The sequence below is a fragment of the Taudactylus pleione genome, unplaced genomic scaffold (genome assembly GCF_031769625.1).
Source record: "Taudactylus pleione unplaced genomic scaffold, aTauple2 ptg001221l, whole genome shotgun sequence".
Lineage (NCBI taxonomy): Eukaryota > Metazoa > Chordata > Amphibia > Anura > Myobatrachidae > Taudactylus > Taudactylus pleione.
Window position 1 is genome coordinate 289,720 of NW_028285621.1, and position 22,061 is coordinate 311,780.

The 22,061-nt window shown below is 45.9% G+C and overlaps 1 protein-coding gene across 1 annotated transcript in view; it reads left to right on the plus strand.

The window, feature by feature from the left end:
• Nucleotides 1-1,777: 1,777 nt before the first annotated feature.
• LOC148451015 (rho GTPase-activating protein 39-like) overlaps nt 1,778-22,061 on the plus strand; it is an 84,126-nt gene continuing 63,842 nt past the window's right edge. Inside the window, exon 1 of the mRNA XM_088462377.1 lies at nt 1,778-2,042. Coding sequence (XP_088318503.1) covers nt 2,032-2,042 — 11 coding nt within the window. The 5' untranslated portion in view covers nt 1,778-2,031. The remainder of the gene's footprint in view (nt 2,043-22,061) is intronic.

The following is a 22,061-nucleotide window of genomic DNA, read 5'->3' on the forward strand; positions in this document are numbered from 1 at the left end:
ACACAGCCAGAGCAGGCACAGCACCCAGTACACACACAGCCAGAGCAGGCGCAGCACCCAGCACACGCACAGCCAGAGCAGGCGCAGCACCCAGCACACGCACAGCCAGAGCAGGCGCAGCACCCAGCACACGCACAGCCAGTGTAAGCGCAGCACCCAGTACACGCACAGCCAGGGTAAGCGCAGCACCCTGTACACGCACAGCCAGAGCAGGCACAGCACCCAGCACACACACAGCCAGAGCAGGCACAGCACCCAGTACACACACAGCCAGAGCAGGCGCAGCACCAAGTACACGCACAGCCAGAGCAGGCGCAGCACCAAGTACACGCACAGCCAGAGCAGGCGCAGCACCCAGTACACGCACAGCCAGAGCAGGCGCAGCACCCAGTACACGCACAGCCAGAGCAGGCGCAGCACCCAGTACACGCACAGCCAGGGAAGCGCAGCACCCAGTACACGCACAGCCAGAGCAGGCACAGCACCCAGTACACGCACAGCCAGAGCAGGCACAGCACCCAGCACACGCAAAGCCAGAGCAGGCACAGCACCCAGCACACGCACAGCCAGAGTAAGCACAGCACCCAGCACACGCACAGCCAGAACAGGCACAGCACCCAGCGCACACACACAGGGCACAGCACCCAGCACACGCACAGCCAGAGTAAGCACAGCACCCAGCACACTCACAGCCAGAGCAGGCACAGCACCCAGCACACACACAGGGCACAGCACCCAGTACACACACAGCCAGAGCAGGCACAGCACCCAGCATAAGCACAGCACCCAGTACACGCACAGCCAGAGCAGGCACAGCACCCAGTACACACACAGCCAGAGCAGGCACAGCACCCAGCACACGCACAGCCAGAGCAGGCGCAGCACCCAGCACACGCACAGCCAGAGCAGGCGCAGCACCCAGCACACGCACAGCCAGAGCAGGCGCAGTACCCAGTACACACACAGCCAGAGCAGGCGCAGCACCCAGCACACACACAGCCAGGGTAAGCACAGCACCCAGTACACACACAGCCAGAGCAGGCACAGCACCCAGTACACACACAGCCAGAGCAGGCACAGCACCCAGCACACACACAGCCAGAGCAGGCACAGCACCCAGCACACGCACAGCCAGAGCAGGCGCAGCACCCAGCACACGCACAGCCAGAGCAGGCGCAGCACCCAGCACACGCACAGCCAGAGCAGGCGCAGCACCCAGCACACGCACAGCCAGAGCAGGCGCAGCACCCAGCACACACACAGCCAGGGTAAGCACAGCACCCAGTACACACACAGCCAGAGCAGGCACAGCACCCAGTACACACACAGCCAGAGCAGGCACAGCACCCAGTACACACACAGCCAGGGTAAGCACAGCACCCTGTACACACACAGCCAGAGCAGGCACAGCACCCAGTACACACACAGCCAGGGTAAGCACAGCACCCAGCACACACACAGGCAGAGCAGGCACAGCACCCAGTACACACACAGCCAGAGTAAGCACAGCACCCAGTACACACACAGCCAGAGCAGGCACAGCACCCAGTACACACACAGCCAGGGTAAGCACAGCACCCAGTACACACACAGCCAGGGTAAGCACAGCACCCAGTACACGCACAGCCAGGGTAAGCACAGCACCCAGTACACGCACAGCCAGGGTAAGCACAGCCGCAGGAGCAGCGTGTGATATATGAGTAGTAGTGACCCGGATGCGCGCCCCCTCACACCTGCTGCTGCTGTCCGGGTAACGGCGGCGGCTCGGAGTCGGGAGCGCGCATAGGCAGCAGCAGGTGACGGACGGGAGCGCGCCGAGCAGTGACACGCGCAGGGCGCGCCCCCGGCGGCTGACAGAGACGGGAGAGAGGAGCCGGGATCCTCGGTGACCGCAGCAACAGCCGGAGGCGGCCTCATCCTCCGCCTCATCTTCCTCCTCCTCATGGCATCCTCTGCCCGGGCTCAGCCGCCCTCCTAACCCCAGCACAGGAGCCGGGAACCGCGGGGAGGACGACGCGTCCGGCCGGGAAGATGGCGGAGAGGTAACATCAGTGTCCTATATATTATATATAATGTGTATACTATAGGGGTCAGCATCATATATATATATATATATATATATATATACTATAGGGGTCAGCATCCTTACCACATGTGCCAACATCCTATATAATATATATATATAATGTGTATACTATAGGGATCAGCATCCTATATATAATGTGTATACTGTAGGGATTAGCATCCTCTGTATGGGTATACTACATGTACCAGCATCCTATATATAATGTGTATACTATAGGAATCAGCATCATATATGGGTATACCACATGTACCAGCATCCTATATATAATGTGTATGATATAGGGATTAGCATCCTATATATGGGTATACCACATGTACCAGCGTCCTATATATAATGTGTATACTATAGGGATCAGCATCCTATATATGTGTATACCACATGTACCAGCATCCTATAATATATAATGTGTATACTATAGGGATCTGCATCCTCTGTATGGATATACCACATGTACCAGCATCCTATATATAATGTGTATACTATAGGGATAATTATCCTATGTATGTGTATACCACATGTATCAGCATCCTATATATGGGGATTAGCATCCTATATATGTGTATACCACATGTACCAGCATCCTATATATAATGTGTATACTATAGGGATTATGATCCTATATATGTGTATACCACATGTACCAGCATCCTATATATAATGTGTATACTATAGGGATTAGCATCCTATATATGATGTGTATACTATAGGGATTAGCATCCTATGTATGTACCAGCATTATATATATATATATATATATATATAATTTTTTTTGGGGGATGTAGTTATGTGAGCGGCCGTCGGTCACAATCCCGACGGCAGAATGCTGTATACTATAGGGATTAGGACTCCTATATATGGGTATACCGTATGTACCAGCATTATATAATTATATATATAACTATAGGGATAAGCATCCTATATATGTGTATACCACATGGACTAGCATCCTATATATGTATATGCCATTTGTATCAACATACTGTATGTGTGTATGTATGTGTGTGTTATAGAAATCGTCATCTTATACATGAGTAAACCATATGTACCAGCCTCCTATATATAATGTGTATACCATATGTACCAGCCTCCTATATATAATGTGTATACCATATGTACCAGCCTCCTATTCCACTGCTAAAGAAGCGGCACTTGAACAAATTATAAATAAAGTGCAGACTTGTAGTATTATTAATGCCACACAATAATGCCCTTTACACAGTAATGCCCTTTACACAGTAATGCCCTTTACACATTAATGCCACGCAGTTATGCCCTTTACACAGTAATGCCCTTTACACATTAATGCCACGCAGTAATGCCCTTTACACATTAATGGCACGCAGTAATGCCCTTTACACATTAATGCCACGCAGTAATGCCCTTTACACATTAATGCCACGCAGTAATGCCCTTTACACAATGCCACGCAGTAATGCCCTTTACACATTAATGGCATGCAGTAATGCCCTTTACACATTAATGGCACGCAGTAATGCCCTTTACACATTAATGGCACGCAGTAATGCCCTTTACACATTAATGCCACGCAGTAATGCCCTTTACACATTAATGCCACGCAGTAATGCCCTTTACACATTAATGCCACGCAGTAATGCCCTTTACACATTAATGGCATGCAGTAATGCCCTTTACACATTAATGCCACGCAGTTATGCCCTTTACACATTAATGCCACGCAGTTATGCCCTTTACACATTAATGCCACGCAGTTATGCCCTTTACACATTAATGCCATGCAGTTATGCCCTTTACACAGTAATGCCCTTTACACATTAATGCCACGCAGTAATGCCCTTTACACATTAATGGCACGCAGTAATGCCCTTTACACATTAATGGCACGCAGTAATGCCCTTTACACATTAATGCCACGCAGTAATGCCCTTTACACATTAATGCCACGCAGTAATGCCCTTTACACATTAATGCCACGCAGTTATGCCCTTTACACATTAATGCCACGCAGTTATGCCCTTTACACATTAATGCCACGCAGTTATGCCCTTTACACATTAATGCCACGCAGTTATGCCCTTTACACATTAATGCCACGCAGTTATGCCCTTTACACATTAATGCCACGCAGTTATGCCCTTTACACATTAATGCCACGCAGTTATGCCCTTTACACATTAATGCCACGCAGTTATGCCCTTTACACATTAATGCCATGCAGTTATGCCCTTTACACAGTAATGCCCTTTACACATTAATGCCACGCAGTAATGCCCTTTACACATTAATGGCACGCAGTAATGCCCTTTACACATTAATGGCACGCAGTAATGCCCTTTACACATTAATGCCACGCAGTAATGCCCTTTACACATTAATGCCACGCAGTAATGCCTTTTACACATTAATGCCACGCAGTAATGCCCTTTACACATTAATGCCACGCAGTAATGCCCTTTACACATTAATGCCACGCAGTAATGCCCTTTACACATTAATGGCACGCAGTAATGCCCTTTACACATTAATGGCACGCAGTAATGCCCTTTACACATTAATGCCACGCAGTAATGCCCTTTACACATTAATGCCACGCAGTTATGCCCTTTACACATTAATGCCACGCAGTTATGCCCTTTACACATTAATGCCACGCAGTTATGCCCTTTACACATTAATGCCATGCAGTTATGCCCTTTACACAGTAATGCCCTTTACACATTAATGCCACGCAGTAATGCCCTTTACACATTAATGGCACGCAGTAATGCCCTTTACACATTAATGGCACGCAGTAATGCCCTTTACACATTAATGCCACGCAGTAATGCCCTTTACACATTAATGCCACGCAGTAATGCCCTTTACACATTAATGCCACGCAGTAATGCCCTTTACACATTAATGCCACGCAGTAATGCCCTTTACACATTAATGCCACGCAGTAATGCCCTTTACACATTAATGCCACGCAGTAATGCCCTTTACACATTAATGCCACGCAGTAATGCCCTTTACACATTAATGCCACGCAGTAATGCCCTTTACACATTAATGCCACGCAGTAATGCCCTTTACACATTAATGCCACGCAGTAATGCCCTTTACACATTAATGCCACGCAGTAATGCCCTTTACACATTAATGGCACGCAGTAATGCCCTTTACACATTAATGGCACGCAGTAATGCCCTTTACACATTAATGGCACGCAGTAATGCCCTATACACATTAATGCCACGCAGTAATGCCCTATACACATTAATGCCACGCAGTAATGCCCTTTACACATTAATGCCACGCAGTAATGCCCTTTACACAGTAATGCCCTTTACACATTAATGCCACGCAGTAATGCCCTTTACACATTAATGCCACGCAGTAATGCCCTTTACACATTAATGCCACGCAGTAATGCCCTTTACACATTAATGGCATGCAGTAATGCCCTTTACACATTAATGGCACGCAGTAATGCCCTTTACACATTAATGGCACGCAGTAATGCCCTATACACATTAATGCCACGCAGTAATGCCCTATACACATTAATGCCACGCAGTAATGCCCTTTACACATTAATGCCACGCAGTAATGCCCTTTACACAGTAATGCCCTTTACACATTAATGCCACGCAGTAATGCCCTTTACACATTAATGCCACGCAGTAATGCCTTATACACATTAATGCCACGCAGTAATGGCCTATACACATTATTGCCACGCAGTAATGGCCTATACACATTATTGCCACGCAGTAATGGCCTATACACATTATTGCCACGCAGTAATGGCCTATACACATTATTGCCACGCAGTAATGGCCTATACACATTATTGCCACGCAGTAATGCCTTATACACATTAATGCCACGCAGTAATGCCCTTTACACATTAATGCCACGCAGTAATGCCTTATACACATTAATGCCACGCAGTAATGGCCTATACACATTAATGCCACGCAGTAATGGCCTATACACATTAATGCCACGCAGTAATGGCCTATACACATTATTGCCACGCAGTAATGGCCTATACACATTATTGCCACGCAGTAATGCCTTATACACATTATTGCCACGCAGTAATGCCTTATACACATTGCCACGCAGTAATGGCCTATACACATTAATGCCATGCAGTAATGCCCTTTACACATTAATGCCACGCAGTAATGCCCTGCCATTACACATTGCTTCACAGTAATTCCCTTTACACATTATGCCACGTAATAATGCATGGCCTTTACACATTATGCCACACAGTAATGCCCCTTACACATTATGCTCCCCCCTCCTCATCTCCCTCCTGTCTCCCCAGCGGTCTCTTACCTAGCTCTTGCCGTGTCCCTCTAGAAGCCTCTGAGCGCTCACCTGCATTAGCAGGTGTCAATTTGGTGCCCACGCCTGCATTAGCAGGCAGCCACACTGGCACTGTGACTGCAGTGCTTGAGAGATGGTGTCGCCATTATTCGATTCTGGCGCCAGTCGGGACTTGAGGACCGCCAGCCACTGCTGGTCCGCAAACTTCGATTGGCTTGTGACCGGTACCTATTTGAATGACAGCGCTGGTATCTCTCAAGGGCTGCAGGGCAGCTGGGTCGGGTTCCTGAGGACACGCTGTGCTGCGGCCAATCCCTGACAGCCTGCCGGACCATGTTTTTTAAAATTTTTTAAAGATAGATAGATAGATAGATATCTATATCTATATCTATCTGTGACCAGACGACCTCAATTCGACACTTAATCACAGATTGGGTTTGATTCTCACTTGGTCTTGGGGTATCAGGGATTCCCGCTTACCGTCAGTGACCGCCTGTCCCTGACTCCACCCACTGCGCAGTGGGCGGGTATGTAGCTGCCACCACCAAACTCCTACCGTCAGCGTTTGTAACGCTTACTGCTGCGTACGCGTCGGCTAACTGCAGCCACACCTCCTGATTGGTGTCGGCTGTTTCCTCCTGATCCCTCGCAATGGACCAGGCTCTGCACGGTAGCTGGCAGAGGGCATGAGCTTTTTAGACGCTTGGCTCAATCCAGAACAGTAGGAGAACGGAATAGCGTTTTCCGCAATTCTGTTGGTCACAGGATGCAAATACAATCGAATAGGCAAAGGTGTTTATTGCTCATGGTCTTTAAAAAAAACCCCTTCCCTCAGCTTTAAGGGGTACAGCATACAGGAATCTTAACAGCAGTCTTGATCTTCAAAAGATATACAAAGATGTACACAACCCAGGCTCGCAGGCCTGGTATATATGTCACTCCAGTACACATTACCACAGGGGGTAAATCCGCCCTGTGTAACTTTTAGCCAATCATGCTAGCTCACAAAATATAAATAAACACATCTTACATTTTAAAGATACATAATTACCTCTTCACCACCCAAAAATACAGTTGGTTTTCCTGAAGCACAAACTGAGTGAGCATATACTGTTTCTGTAAAGTTAAATATGATGCAAATTGTCAGTGGTATTCGTCCTGTCACATGTCTATGACTAAAACCAGTTTTGGCTTTCCAAGTCTTAACACCTACTAAGTTCATCCACACAATAAAAGCTTCTTAAACACAAACTAAATGCTTTCCCCAAACTTGCTGGGTATAGTACATATTTACAACTGAGACCCTCTGCATTGCATTTCAATGAAAGTGCTGTAGACGAAGGGTTTGGCCACTACATCAGGATAATTAACATATCACCAATTGATTCTAAATGTTACAGCATCTAAAACAGAATAACTTATACTTTCCTTATTAGTGCATAGGCTATACATTTCCACAACTGCGCAAAGCACATTGACTATAAACATGTTCAAACACATTACATATACATTCGCAGTACGTGGCGCACAGCGCCTAAAGGTTCTTTTGAAAATGGTGCCACGGCATGAGGGTTAATCCCTTCAATGCCATGGCGGCCATTTTAATCACGTGCTGTGAAGTAAGAATGCTTTCAAGAATAGAAGTGTTAATAGTTATAGTTAATATCCAATAACAAAATGCAAAGTGAATGAACAGAAGAGAAATCTAAATCAGATCAATATTTGGTGTGACCACCCTTTGGTTTCAAAACAGCATCAATTCTTCTAGGTACACTTGCACACAGTTTTTGAAGGAACTCGGCAGGGAGGTTGTTCCAAACACCTTGGAGAACTAAGCACAGATCTTCTGGATGTAGGCTTGCTCAGATCCTTCTGTCTCTCCATGTAATCCCAGACAGACTCGATGATGCTGAGATCAGGGCTCTGTGGAGGCCATATCATCACTTCCAGGACTCCTTGTTCTTCACGCTGTAGATAGTTCTTAAGACATTGGCTGTATGTTTGGTTCCAAATTTATTCTGCAGCAGGACAACAACCCCAATCAGATGGATAAGTACCTCCCTGTATTTCTCAGCATTGAGGACACCACTAATCCTGACCAAATTCCCAACTCCATTTGCGGAAATGCAGCCCCAAACTTGCAAGGAACCTCCATCATGCGTCACTGTTGCCTGCAGACACTCGTTATTGTACCCCTCTCCAGCCCTTCAGCGAACAAACTACCTTCTGCTACAGCCAAATATTTAAAATTTTGACTCATGAGTCCAGAGCACCTGCTGACATTTTTCTGCACCCCAGTTCCTATGTTTTTATGCATAGTTGAGTAGCTTGGCCTTGTTTCCAAGTTGAAGGTATGGCTCTTTGGCTGCAGTTCTTCCATGAAGAACACTTCTGGTCAGACTTCTCTGAACAGTAGATGGGTGTACCTGGGGACCCTTGGTTTCTGCCAGTTCTGAGCTGATGGCACTGCTGGACATCTTCCGATTTCGAAGGGAAGTAAGCAAGATGTGTCTTTCATCCAATGCACGAAGTTTCCTTGGCCGAACACTGTGTCTACGGTCCTCAACGTTGCTGTGCTCAGTATCGCTATGGTGTATGACCTGTGACATGAAACTGTCTTCCACAACCTCACCTTTGTAGCAGAGTTTGGCTGTTCCTCACCCAGTTTTAATCCTCCTACACAGCTAATTCTGTTTCAGTTAATGACTGTTTCAACCTACATATGAAAATGATGATCGTTATCACCTGTTTGGTAAGATTGGTTAATTATACGCCTGACTATAATTCTACAGAATCCATGACTGTGTGAAAGTGTACCTAGTAGAATTGTTGCTGTTTTGAAACCAAAGGGTGGTCACACCAAATATTGATTTGATTTAGATTTATCTTCTGTTCATTCACTTTGCATTTTGTTAATTGATAAAAAAATAAACTATTAACACTTCTATTTTTGAAAGCATTCTTACTTTGTATCATTTTTCCCCACACCTGCCTAAAACTTTGCATAGTGTGTGTTTTTGTGTGTGTGTGTGTGTGTGTGTATATATATATATATATATATATATGTGTGTGTGTGTGTACAATAGTGTTCCCTCTAGCTCCGGCGTGAGGCAGGGCGCCGCGCGACCGAGAAGTGGGCGTGGTCATCGAAAAGGGGGCGTGTCTATAAGACGCATCCCCTCTTCGTCACTCTTGGGGGCGTGCCCGGCACTTACGGACATGCTGGGCAGCCCCCAAGCCCTGCAGACAGGGAGAATAGATGCAGGGCGCATGCGCCCGGCGTCTATTCTCCGGCGGTGACCAGCTCACCGCACATTTCTTCACCCGCGGGACACTGCGACCCGCGGGTGAAGACTGTTCCCGCAGGCTGTTAGGGCAGGGCGCTTTTTGCCCTCCTTCTGGAGGGCAGGGTGCTTTTTGCCTTCCAGAAAGAGGGCAGGGCGCCGCGCCCCGCTAAAACAGCCTAGCGGGAACGCTATGTGTATAATCACAAACCATATCAGAGGGTGCTAATATTCAGATTTCAAATATCCTCCGTAGTTGTTGCTTGAATCCCCACAATAATCTCTCTGAAACGCTTGGTGTTCCCCCAGGGTTGTGTTTGGTGCACTGTCTTCATGTACAGTGGAAAAGATGCCATCCTGAGCTCGTCCCCATAAGGGTGGTGGCGGGAATTACCCATCTCCTTCTCTGTCATTGGGGATACTTTGTCATTCTCCTATTGGTATTCTCTGTTGGGTGAACTCTGGTGAGAGGGTATACCCTACAGGTAACATTTGGAACACCAAGCGTTTTAGATTGTTGTGTGGATTCAAGCAACCAAGGATCACTATTTAAATAACATCTACGGAGGATATCTGAAATCTGAATATTAGCGTCCTCTGATATTGTTTGCGATATTGTATTGTTTTTGACCCTTGCTGACGGTGGGGGGGTGGATGTTATCTAGAGGTGCAGCTTTACGTGATTGATATTAGAGCAAGATAAATGCATCTGCTTTTGCTTTATATATATATATATATATATATATATATATATATATATATATATATATATATATATATATCTCATACATGCTCGGCACTCACTTGCTTTAGTAATTTGTTAAGCTGACCACCACTTCACGGTCATTCCCATCTGGCTAGTCCCTACACTGATTCTCAGATAAATGATCTTGTTCTGCGACCTTTGGCTCAAGCTTGCACACATTTTAAACATGAATATGGGTCCTGTCTTAAAGAGCCAGGAGCACACCCAGGGCTATCAGTTACTAAGCACCTGGAGATAGACAAAAAAAAGTTGGTCTTACATTTGAAAAACAGGGTGCCCTAGCAAGCGTCACCACCAAATGTAAATAAATGACAGGCTTATTATTATGTAGATGGTGTGGTCACATACCAAGGGCACCCCAGATGGTTGAGTGCCGTGGATTAAGCCTGATATAGATATATATATTATATGTGTGTGTGTATTTTAGAGATGTGCGCTTCGGTTTTACTTGAATATGTTCGGATCTCAAAAACGGCATCATATTGGGTATCCTACTGTCACGTGTTTTGGACAGCCTATAAGAGAAATCCGAACTTGAGAACCGAATAAAACCTAACCAATACATCTCTAATATATATATATAATACAATATACAATATAATATATTTAATACAAGATCGGCGTCCTATTTATGTGTGTGTTGGGAGGAAAGTGTTTATCTGGGTGTTTGCATCCAGCATAGGTGAGTATGAGGAAGAAAGGGTTAATACTGTATAGTTATCATCCAGTCTATGTATCTGTGTATGAGGTGGAAAGGGTTATAGTATGATCACATCAACACTGTATACTATACAGTCAGGTGCATACATATTGGGACATTGACAGAATTGTCATATTTTGGCCTCTATTCACCACCACAATGGCTTTGAAATGAAACAAACAAGATGTGCTTTACCTGCAGACTTTCAGATTTAATTTGAGGGTAATTACATCCAAATCAGGTGAACGGTGTAGGAATTACAACAGTTTCTATATGTGCCTCCCACTTTTTAAAAGGGCCAAAAGTAATGGGACAAACTAAACAATCCTAAATCTAACTCACTTTTTAATACTTTGTTGCAAATCCTTTGCAGGCAATTACAGCCTGAAGTCTGGAACGCACAGACATCACCAGACGCTGGGTTTCATCCCTGGTGATGCTCTGCCAGGCCTCTACTGCAAATGTCTTCAGTTCCTGCTTGTTCTTGGGTCATTTTCCCTTCAGTTTTGTCTTCATCAAGTGAAATACATGCGCAATCGGATTCAGGTCAGGGGATTGACTTGGCCATTGCATAACATTCCACTTTTTAGCCTTAAAAAACTCTTTGGTTGCTTTTGCAGTATGCTTCGGGTCATTGTCCATCTGCACTGTGAAGCGCCGTCCAATGATTTCTGAAGCATTTGACTGAATATGAGCATATAATATTGCCCGAAACACTTCAGAATTCATTCTGCTGCTTTTGTCAGCAGTCACATCATCAATAAATACAAGGGAACCAGTTCCATTGGCAGCATACATGCCCACGCCATGACACTACCACCACCATGCTTCACTGATGAGGTGGTGTGTTTTGGATCATGAGCAGTTCCTTTCCTTCTCTTCTCTTCCCATCACTCTGGTACAAGTTGATCTTTGTCTGATATGTCCATAGGATGTTGTCCCAGAACTGTAATGGCTTTTTTAAATGTTGTTTGGCAAACTCTAATCTGGTCTTCCTGTTTTTGAGGCTCACCAATGGTTTACATCTTGTGGTGGACCCTCTATATTCACTCTTGTGAAGTCTTCTCTTGATTATTGACTTTGACACAAATACACCTACCTTCTGGAGAGTGTTCTTGATTTGGCCAACTGTTGTGAAGGGGTTTTTCTTCACCAGGGAAATAATTCTTTTGTCATCCACCACAGTTGTTTTCCGTGGTCTTCCGGGTCTTTTGGTGTTGCTGAGCTCTCCGGTGCGTTCTTTCTTTATAAGAATGTTCCAAACAGTTGATTTGGCCACACCTAATGTATTTGCTATCTCTCTGATGGGTTTGTTTGGATTTCTCAGCCTAATGATGGCTTGCTTCACTGATGATGACAGCTCTTTGGATCTCATTTTGAGAGTCGACAGCAACTGATTCCAAATGCAAATTTCACACCTAGAATCAACTCCAGACTTTTTACCTGCTTAATTCATAATGAAATAACGAGGGAATAGCCCGAACCTGTCCATGAAATAGCTTTTGAGTTGATAGTCCCATTACTTTTGGCCCCTTAAAAAGTGGGAGGCACATATAGAAACTGTTGTAATTCCTACACCGTTCACCTGATTTGGATGTAATTACCCTCAAATTAAATCTGAAAGTCTGCAGGTAAAGCACATCTTGTTTGTTTCATTTCAAAACCATTGTGGTGGTGAATAGAGGCCAAAATATAAAAATTCTGTCAATGTCCCAATATTTATGCACCTGACTGTATGTATTAGTGTGAAGGCTGGGAAAGATAATTTGAGGTAGTCAGTATCCTGTGTGTGGGTATGAAAGAATTAATATAAGGGAACAAAGGCATCCTGTGCGAGGTTATTATATAATGTGAGGTACCACTACTATCCTGTCTGTGTGTTAATTAGGAGGAAGGGGTTAATCGCTGTAACTCGTATTACTCGTGTGTGGGCACACAATACAATTAATTTGAGGTGTCCAAATTAGTATTTTATGCAGTTAATTCATGGTGGAGTGCGTTATCTGAGGTCACTGTATGATCCCTTCTTACTGTATTATAGATAATACAACGTGTAACCTGTACAGGTGTATATTACAGGGGTGCAACAGGCGGTGCTACCTGACAGTACACTAATGTCTGTAATATCCCGGAGTGGTCCGATTCCTTCTTACTGTATTATAGATTATACAATGTGTACCTGTACAGGTGTATATTACAGGGTTGTGACAGGCGGTGTTACCTGACAGTACACTAATGGCTGTAATATCCCGGAGTGGTCTGATTCCTTCTCACTGTATTATAGATTATACAATGTGTAACCTGTACTGTAATGGCTTTTTTAAATGTTGTTTGGCAAACTCTAATCTGGTCTTCCTGTTTTTGTGGCTCACCAATGGTTTACATCTTGTGGTGGACCCTCTATATTCACTCTTGTGAAGCCTTCTCTTGATTGTTGACTTTGACACATATACATCTACCTCCTGGAGAGTGTTCTTGATTTGGCCAACTGTTGTGAAGGGGTTTTTCTTCACCAGGGAAATAATTCTTCTGTCTTTGATTTGGCCAACAGGTGTATATTACAGGGGTGTGACAGGCGGTGCTACCTGACAGTACACTAATGGCTGTAATATCCCGGAGTGGTCTGATTCCCTCTCACTGTATTATAGATTATACAATGTGTAACCTGTACAGGTGTATATTACAGGGGTGTGACAGGCGGTGCTACCTGACAGTACACTAATGGCTGTAATATCCCAGAGTGGTCTGATTCCTTCTCACTGTATTATAGATTATACAATGTGTAACCTGTACAGGTGTATATTACAGGGGTGTGACAGGCGGTGCTACCTGACAGTACACTAATGGCTGTAATATCCCGGAGTGGTCTGATTCCCTCTCACTGTATTATAGATTATACAATGTGTAACCTGTACAGGTGTATATTACAGGGGTGTGACAGGCGGTGCTACCTGACAGTACACTAATGGCTGTAATATCCCGGAGTGGTCTGATTTCCTCTCACTGTATTATAGATTATACAATGTGTAACCTGTACAGGTGTATATTACAGGGGTGTGACAGGCGGTGCTACCTGACAGTACACTAATGGCTGTAATATCCCAGAGTGGTCTGATTCCCTCTCACTGTATTATAGATTATACAATGTGTACCTGTACAGGTGTATATTACAGGGTTGTGACAGGCGGTGTTACCTGACAGTACACTAATGGCTGTAATATCCCAGAGTGGTCTGATTCCTTCTCACTGTATTATAGATTATACAATGTGTAACCTGTACAGGTGTATATTACAGGGGTGTGACAGGCGGTGCTACCTGACAGTACACTAATGGCTGTAATATCCCGGAGTGGTCTGATTCCCTCTCACTGTATTATAGATTATACAATGTGTAACCTGTACAGGTGTATATTACAGGGGTGTGACAGGCGGTGCTACCTGACAGTACACTAATGGCTGTAATATCCCGGAGTGGTCTGATTCCCTCTCACTGTATTATAGATTATACAATGTGTAACCTGTACAGGTGTATATTACAGGGGTGTGACAGGTGGTGCTACCTGACAGTACACTAATGGCTGTAATATCCCGGAGTGGTCTGATTTCCTCTCACTGTATTATAGATTATACAATGTGTAACCTGTACAGGTGTATATTACAGGGGTGTGACAGGCGGTGCTACCTGACAGTACACTAATGGCTGTAATATCCCAGAGTGGTCTGATTCCCTCTCACTGTATTATAGATTATACAATGTGTACCTGTACAGGTGTATATTACAGGGTTGTGACAGGCGGTGTTACCTGACAGTACACTAATGGCTGTAATATCCCGGAGTGGTCTGATTCCTTCTCACTGTATTATAGATTATACAATGTGTAACCTGTACTGTAATGGCTTTTTTAAATGTTGTTTGGCAAACTCTAATCTGGTCTTCCTGTTTTTGTGGCTCACCAATGGTTTACATCTTGTGGTGGACCCTCTATATTCACTCTTGTGAAGCCTTCTCTTGATTGTTGACTTTGACACATATACATCTACCTCCTGGAGAGTGTTCTTGATTTGGCCAACTGTTGTGAAGGGGTTTTTCTTCACCAGGGAAATAATTCTTCTGTCTTTGATTTGGCCAACAGGTGTATATTACAGGGGTGTGACAGGCGGTGCTACCTGACAGTACACTAATGGCTGTAATATCCCGGAGTGGTCTGATTCCCTCTCACTGTATTATAGATTATACAATGTGTAACCTGTACAGGTATATATTACAGGGGTGTGACAGGCGCTGCTACCTGACAGTACACTAATGGCTGTAATATCCCGGAGTGGTCTGATTCCCTCTCACTGTATTATAGATTATACAATGTGTAACCTGTACAGGTGTATATTACAGGGGTGTGACAGGCGCTGCTACCTGACAGTACACTAATGGCTGTAATATCCCAGAGTGGTCTAATTCCTTCTCACTGTATTATAGATTATACAATGTGTAACCTGTACAGGTATATATTACAGGGGTGTGACAGGCGGTGCTACCTGACAGTACACTAATGGCTGTAATATCCCAGAGTGGTCTGATTCCCTCTCACTGTATTATAGATTATACAATGTGTAACCTGTACAGTTTTGCTGGTAGGACATGCTAAACTGTGGCTGGGCATGCTGGGATGTGTGGTGCCACAGGTTGCCTATCCCTCATTATACGTGCAATATGTACAAATGTGACATACAGATGAAGGTATTACAGGCTGCGCTAGCTGGTAGTAATGTCCTGGAGTTGTCTGATGTAGGTTCTGGATTATAGATTATAGAACGTGGATTAGTGTTTCTGTCTGGAATAAGACATGATGGCTTTCTGCTACACCTCAGGGACCGGCTGCCTGGCCCATCGGCTGCTACAACGCGCTGTGCAGGCCATACAGGCCTCTCCCAGGACCCGCATGCTTTATGAAGGAGGATTTCCTGCAAGAGCTTGTAATCCCCATTCATTCTCCTGGTTATGATGTCAGCTCAGGCTGCTCATCTGGCTGTGTTGTGACAGGTTGGATTAGGTGACATGGATGCTGAGCTGTTTTATATGCAGGGTACATGTTTATCTGCAGTGATCCTCCCCAGCTGCGATCCCACCACTTTCACACTGCAATGTCCCTGCAAACGTGGCTTTTATTATACATTTCATTAACGGCTTGTTCTTTCTCTTGATGTATTAATAACGTGCCCCCCGTGGGGCAGCCAGCATGATAGCCGCAGTACAGAGCAGAGCTCTCGGCGTCCCTGGTATAAGGACACGTTTAGTGCTTGGGGAGGAGCTGGAAAGCATTGCAGTATGGGAGATATATAACTAGAGGATGGCAGGCTGTGTGTACTCTGCTGTTGGGGAGTGACTGGTCTCTGATTCAGTGGTAGTCTATAGTTTTTGGAAGGATGTTATTGCATGGAATATATGCGTGCATTGCTCTTTCATATTGATAAAGCAAACTCTAACATATAAAATAACTGTCTAAGGGGCCTATTTATCAAATAATATATTCGGGATATTCCAGAAAACAGACGTTGCAAATGTTACATATCCCCCGAAAGCACCATGGAGGGTCCCCAGCAAATATCTCCATATCTGCCGCGCTCCCCATTTCCGACAACAGATTTACCAAGCTCCGGAATGCAGAGCTGTGGCTGAGATCCGACCTACGAGGGTAACATGGCCTCTGTGGCTGAGGAGCTCATTTTAAATGTTTTTCCAGCACCGAGCGCCGTGTTTAATTTTTTTATTATTTTTTTGGGTTAGGCGCCACAGCCCCAGATCGCCTCTGGCGGATGTGGCAAAGCAAAGGGTTAGCCCCCAGTTAAGTGCATCGGGCGACTGCATACAAAGAGCCGCTGCAGGGTTGTATGCAGATTGCTGGGGACTGGGAGCAAAGCACCCGGTGCTCCAGTGCAGCATGGAGACACTGCCATCGGGACAATTGTCACTACATGATGGGAGACCAGGAAATCCGGCTTTACAGTGCAGTGATGCAGAAGGTTGACCCCGGTGTGCTGACCGCTGGGAACTAAGGGGCAGATTGACCGCACTCTGGTGGACAGGGAGAGCCAGCTTCCCGTACCCCCAGTGCGAGAGGGCAGTAAGAAGCCCAGACTGTATGCAGTTAACCTCTGATGGCTACATCGGGGGAGTGTAAATAATCTTCTCGCTAAGCTGCGGGAAGGTGAAGGGCAGGGCGCTGGCAGGGAGCTTCTGCAAGCGGTCGTGGCTGGTCGGGGAGGGGGCGTATGCTTGTGACACACCCCCATTTGTCACACTTGACGGCGTGCCCAGCACTTACGGAGGTGCTGGGCTTCCCCCAAGCTCTCCCCCGCACGACGTGTGTTTACCCGGCGGTGATCGTTCACTGCAACGCCTCCCACCTGCAGGACACTGCGGCCCGCGGGTGGGGAAGGCTCAGGGCAGGCTGCTGTACCTGGGCACTGCTAAAACTGCAGGGCGCATTTTGTCCTTCTAAAATTGGGCAGTGCGCGGCACCTGCTAAAACAGCCTAGCGGCAACAGTAGTGCGTATAAAGCTGCTGCAGCCAGGACCTCTCTGCCTGGGGATCTTATCTGCCTGTCTATGGAGCTCAGATTTCGGGTAGAGGAGGTAGCAAGGTCACCTAGCAGAATCCTGGAAGTTGGTTTTGGAGGACAACATCCCCCTCTCCTAGAAGTACCGGCACCTGGGTGTCGACTAGCAGCCCAGGTGGGCTCAGGCACAGAGGAGTAACCATTCCTCACTAAGGATGTATCCTCTGGCGCTTCCTGTGGGTTCCGTATGTACTTTGAATGTAATTATAATTCGTGTTCCCTTTAGCTCCGACGGGAGGCAGGGCACCGGAGCTAGAGAGGGCATGTCCGTGCGCGCGCCCGAGAAGGGGGCGTGGTCATCAAAAAGGGGGCGTGTCTACAAGACGCGTCCCCTTTTCGTCACTCTTGGGGGCGTGCCCGGCACTTACGGACATGCCGGGCAGCCCCCAAGCCCTGCAGACAGTGAGAATAGATGCCGGAGGTGACCGGGTCACCGCACATTTCTTCACCCGCGGGACACTGCGACCCGCGGGTGAAGATGGTTCCCGCAGGCTGTTAGGGCAGGGCGCTTTTTGCCCTCCTTCTGGAGGGCAGGGCGCTTTTTGCCTTCCAGAAAGAGGGCAGGGCGCCGCGCCCCGCTAAAACAGCCTAGCGGGAACGCTATATAATAACAGAATAAAATTTGTAATAATAGTCAAAGTAATATTGATTTTGAGCTGGCACCATTTCTTAAAGCATGAATAATGAGGTTTTTGTGTGGAGTCTATGTTTTATGTTATATGTTTGTATTTGATGTGAATCAAAAGGATCATCTTGTACAGCTCTATTTTTCTCAAAAATACTTTTTTACGAAATATGCATTTTTTTATTTATTTAATAATTATGAGAAATAGAATCTGATATCCTAATTAACCACCAAGTGAATATATGGTTAAGCTATAACAATGGCCCAAACAAAGGTGGCCATTGTATCTCCTGGCATGCCAACAGTAAGGATGCCTGGGGATATGAATGGAAGTGCACAGGTCACCACATTATTACTACATCCGGCAATCGGGAGTCACCGGAAGTGACGAGATTCACCCGGAGATCGCGAGCCACCGGAAGTGATAAGGACAACATAGACCCGCCGACCGGAAGTGATCCGCCGGCCAGAAATGAACTCCATGCGGCTGGGCGGCACGGGGCGGACCTGGGCGGAGAACGTGGACAGAGGCGGTATAAAGAGAGGATCAGGAAGGAGCATATCCACCATCCTGAAGAAGCCTATCATTAGGTGAAACGCGTTGATGACAGTGGAGGGGCAGCTTGTTCATGTCTGCAGCATGTAAGTTATCCCCTAGTTTGCCGGCAAACGAACCTGACTGATTTTTTCTCTCTGAAGACGTGGTAAGCAACAGCTTTCTTTGGACTTGGACTCTTTCCTATACTGGAATTATCTCCAGGGGACAAACACAGGACTATCATTTGTATGAAAATACCCATTTGGATTATAACACATAGGATGGCAGAGTGAAACGCTAATATAACGTGTCTGTCATTCTACATTGGAACATATCTGCATAGTGTCTTGTTTTATATTATTTGTTTGTGAGTGAGTTTGTTTTATGTGTTTTTGATTTACCAAAAAGTTGCAAGTTTTTACTATTATTGCAATAAAATTGCTATTTTTTAGATATTACTTTGACTATTATTACAAATTTTATTCTGTTATTATAATTACATTCAAAGTACATACGGAACCCACAGGAAGCGCCAGAGGATATATCCTTAATCTATAAAACTCCAAGGGAAGGTGAGCCCCTATTTTATCCTCTTTCTGGGGCAGCTACCTGTGTTGAGTTTCTAGGTACTAGCGCTACATTCATTCCAATATTAAATGTGGGCATGACCAGCACATGCCCGTAGCTTGATTGGTTGAGGGACCCAGCGCGGTCTTACACCATGTTGTGTTGTGACCAGATAAAAGATGAGCCTCAACTCTGAAAGTGTGTATCTTTTTAGACATCAAAAAGGTATTGTCTTTTTCTAAATATTTAGCAACAAACATCTTGCCTTTAAACCGACTGCATCTGTATCCCGTGACCACCAGAAGGGAGCAAATCGCTATTCCGTTCGCTGGCTGATCGGGATTGAGCCCAGTGTCTTGTCTTCAAGCTAAAGCCCGTTGCCAGCTACCCTGCAGAGACTGGTGCATAGTGAGGGACCAGTGGAAGTTAGCCAACACTAAGCCAGGAAATATTGCAACCGTCTGCCAACACATACCCAGAAGTTAGCGGTTCCAGGTGCTGACGTCCAAGCCTTGGAGAGTGTTTACAGGTGCCAGTGCAGGAGACGATGCAGTGGGCAAAGTGGGTAGTTGGCGGTAACTGGTGTCAATATTCGAAGTTGCAGCGGGGTCAAAAATAATCTGTGATCGCCTGCCGAGGCCATCCGGTCACACAAGCAGTCCGTGGCTTGGCCCCGATCGGCAGCACATGTGCAGTGTAGCGTTGCGCTATGATTCCAGCTCTGCCTTTCAGAGCCCATCTCCTAGCAAAAGAACAATGGTACATTTGGGTAATTATCCATTGTTATGTTGCGAAATTACGTGAAACATATTTATCACATCCGCATTAGAAGTACGGTTTGTGCTAAATATGACCCTAAATGTCCTCTTTTCAAGGTACAATATTTGCCAAATAAAAGTACGTACCAGGAGAGAGCAGTAGTATATGTGCACCAGTATTACACCAGGAGAGAGCAGTAGTATGTGCCCCAGTATTACACCAGGAGAGAGCAGTAGTATGTGCCCCAGTATTACACCAGGAGAGAGCAGTAGTATGTGTGCTAGTATTACACCAGGAGAGAGCAGTAGTATGTGCACCAGTATTACACCAGGAGAGAGCAGTAGTATGTGCCCCAGTATTACACCAGGAGAGAGCAGTAGTATGTGCCCCAGTATTACACCAGGAGAGAGCAGTAGTATGTGCCCCAGTATTACACCAGGAGAGAGCAGTAGTGTATGTGCCCCAGTATTACACCAGGAGAGAGCAGTAGTATATGTGCCCCAGTATTACACCAGGAGAGAGCAGTAGTATGTGCGCCAGTATTACACCAGGAGAGAGCAGTAGTATATGTGCCCCAGTATTACACCAGGAGAGAGCAGTAGTATGTGCACCAGTATTACACCAGGAGAGAGCAGTAGTATATGCACCAGTATTACACCAGGAGAGAGCAGTAGTATATGCACCAGTATTACACCAGGAGAGAGCAGTAGTATATGTGCCCCAGTATTACACCAGGAGAGAGCAGTAGTGTATGTGCCCCAGTATTACTCCAGGAGAGAGCAGTAGTATATGTGCCCCAGTATTACACCAGGAGAGAGCAGTAGTATGTGCGCCAGTATTACACCAGGAGAGAGCAGTAGTATATGTGCCCCAGTATTACACCAGGAGAGAGCAGTAGTATATGTGCCCCAGTATTACACCAGGAGAGAGCAGTAGTATGTGCGCCAGTATTACACCAGGAGAGAGCAGTAGTATATGTGCCCCAGTATTACACCAGGAGAGAGCAGTAGTATGTGCCCCAGTATTACACCAGGAGAGAGCAGTAGTATGTGCACCAGTATTACACCAGGAGAGAGCAGTAGTATGTGCACCAGTATTACACCAGGAGAGAGCAGTAGTATATGCACCAGTATTACACCAGGAGAGAGCAGTAGTATGTGCGCCAGTATTACACCAGGAGAGAGCAGTAGTATATGTGCCCCAGTATTACACCAGGAGAGAGCAGTAGTATATGTGCCCCAGTATTACACCAGGAGAGAGCAGTAGTATATGTGCCCCAGTATTACACCAGGAGAGAGCAGTAGTATATGTGCCCCAGTATTACATCAGGAGAGAGCAGTAGTATATGTGCCCCAGTATTACACCAGGGGAGAGCAGTAGTATATGTGCCCCAGTATTACACCAGGGGAGAGCAGTAGTATATGTGCCCCAGTATTACACCAGGAGAGAGCAGTAGTATATGCTTGTTCTCTGCCTGTAATACGGTCAGTTCCATCCGCAGAACATTGTGATCATGAATTTCCATGATTGCTGTACTGAATGGCGTGTTCTCCAAACTCCTAACAGACCGAACAGCGCGAGGGTCTGCTGACATCTGTAAATTCCAATGACATATAATAAATTCCCTCCAGATCGCATTTTGACAGTCAGATATTTCCATAAGTCAGCGTATGAATGGTGCAGCTATTAATGCGGTTGCACTTTGTGTTGTGCTGTGTACCTGCCAATACCAGTTCTCCCATCACACACTCATTGCTCTCGCTGGAAAGCGCATTTTTCTCCTTCATCCACCAGGGGACACTGGAGGCTTCAAGACAGT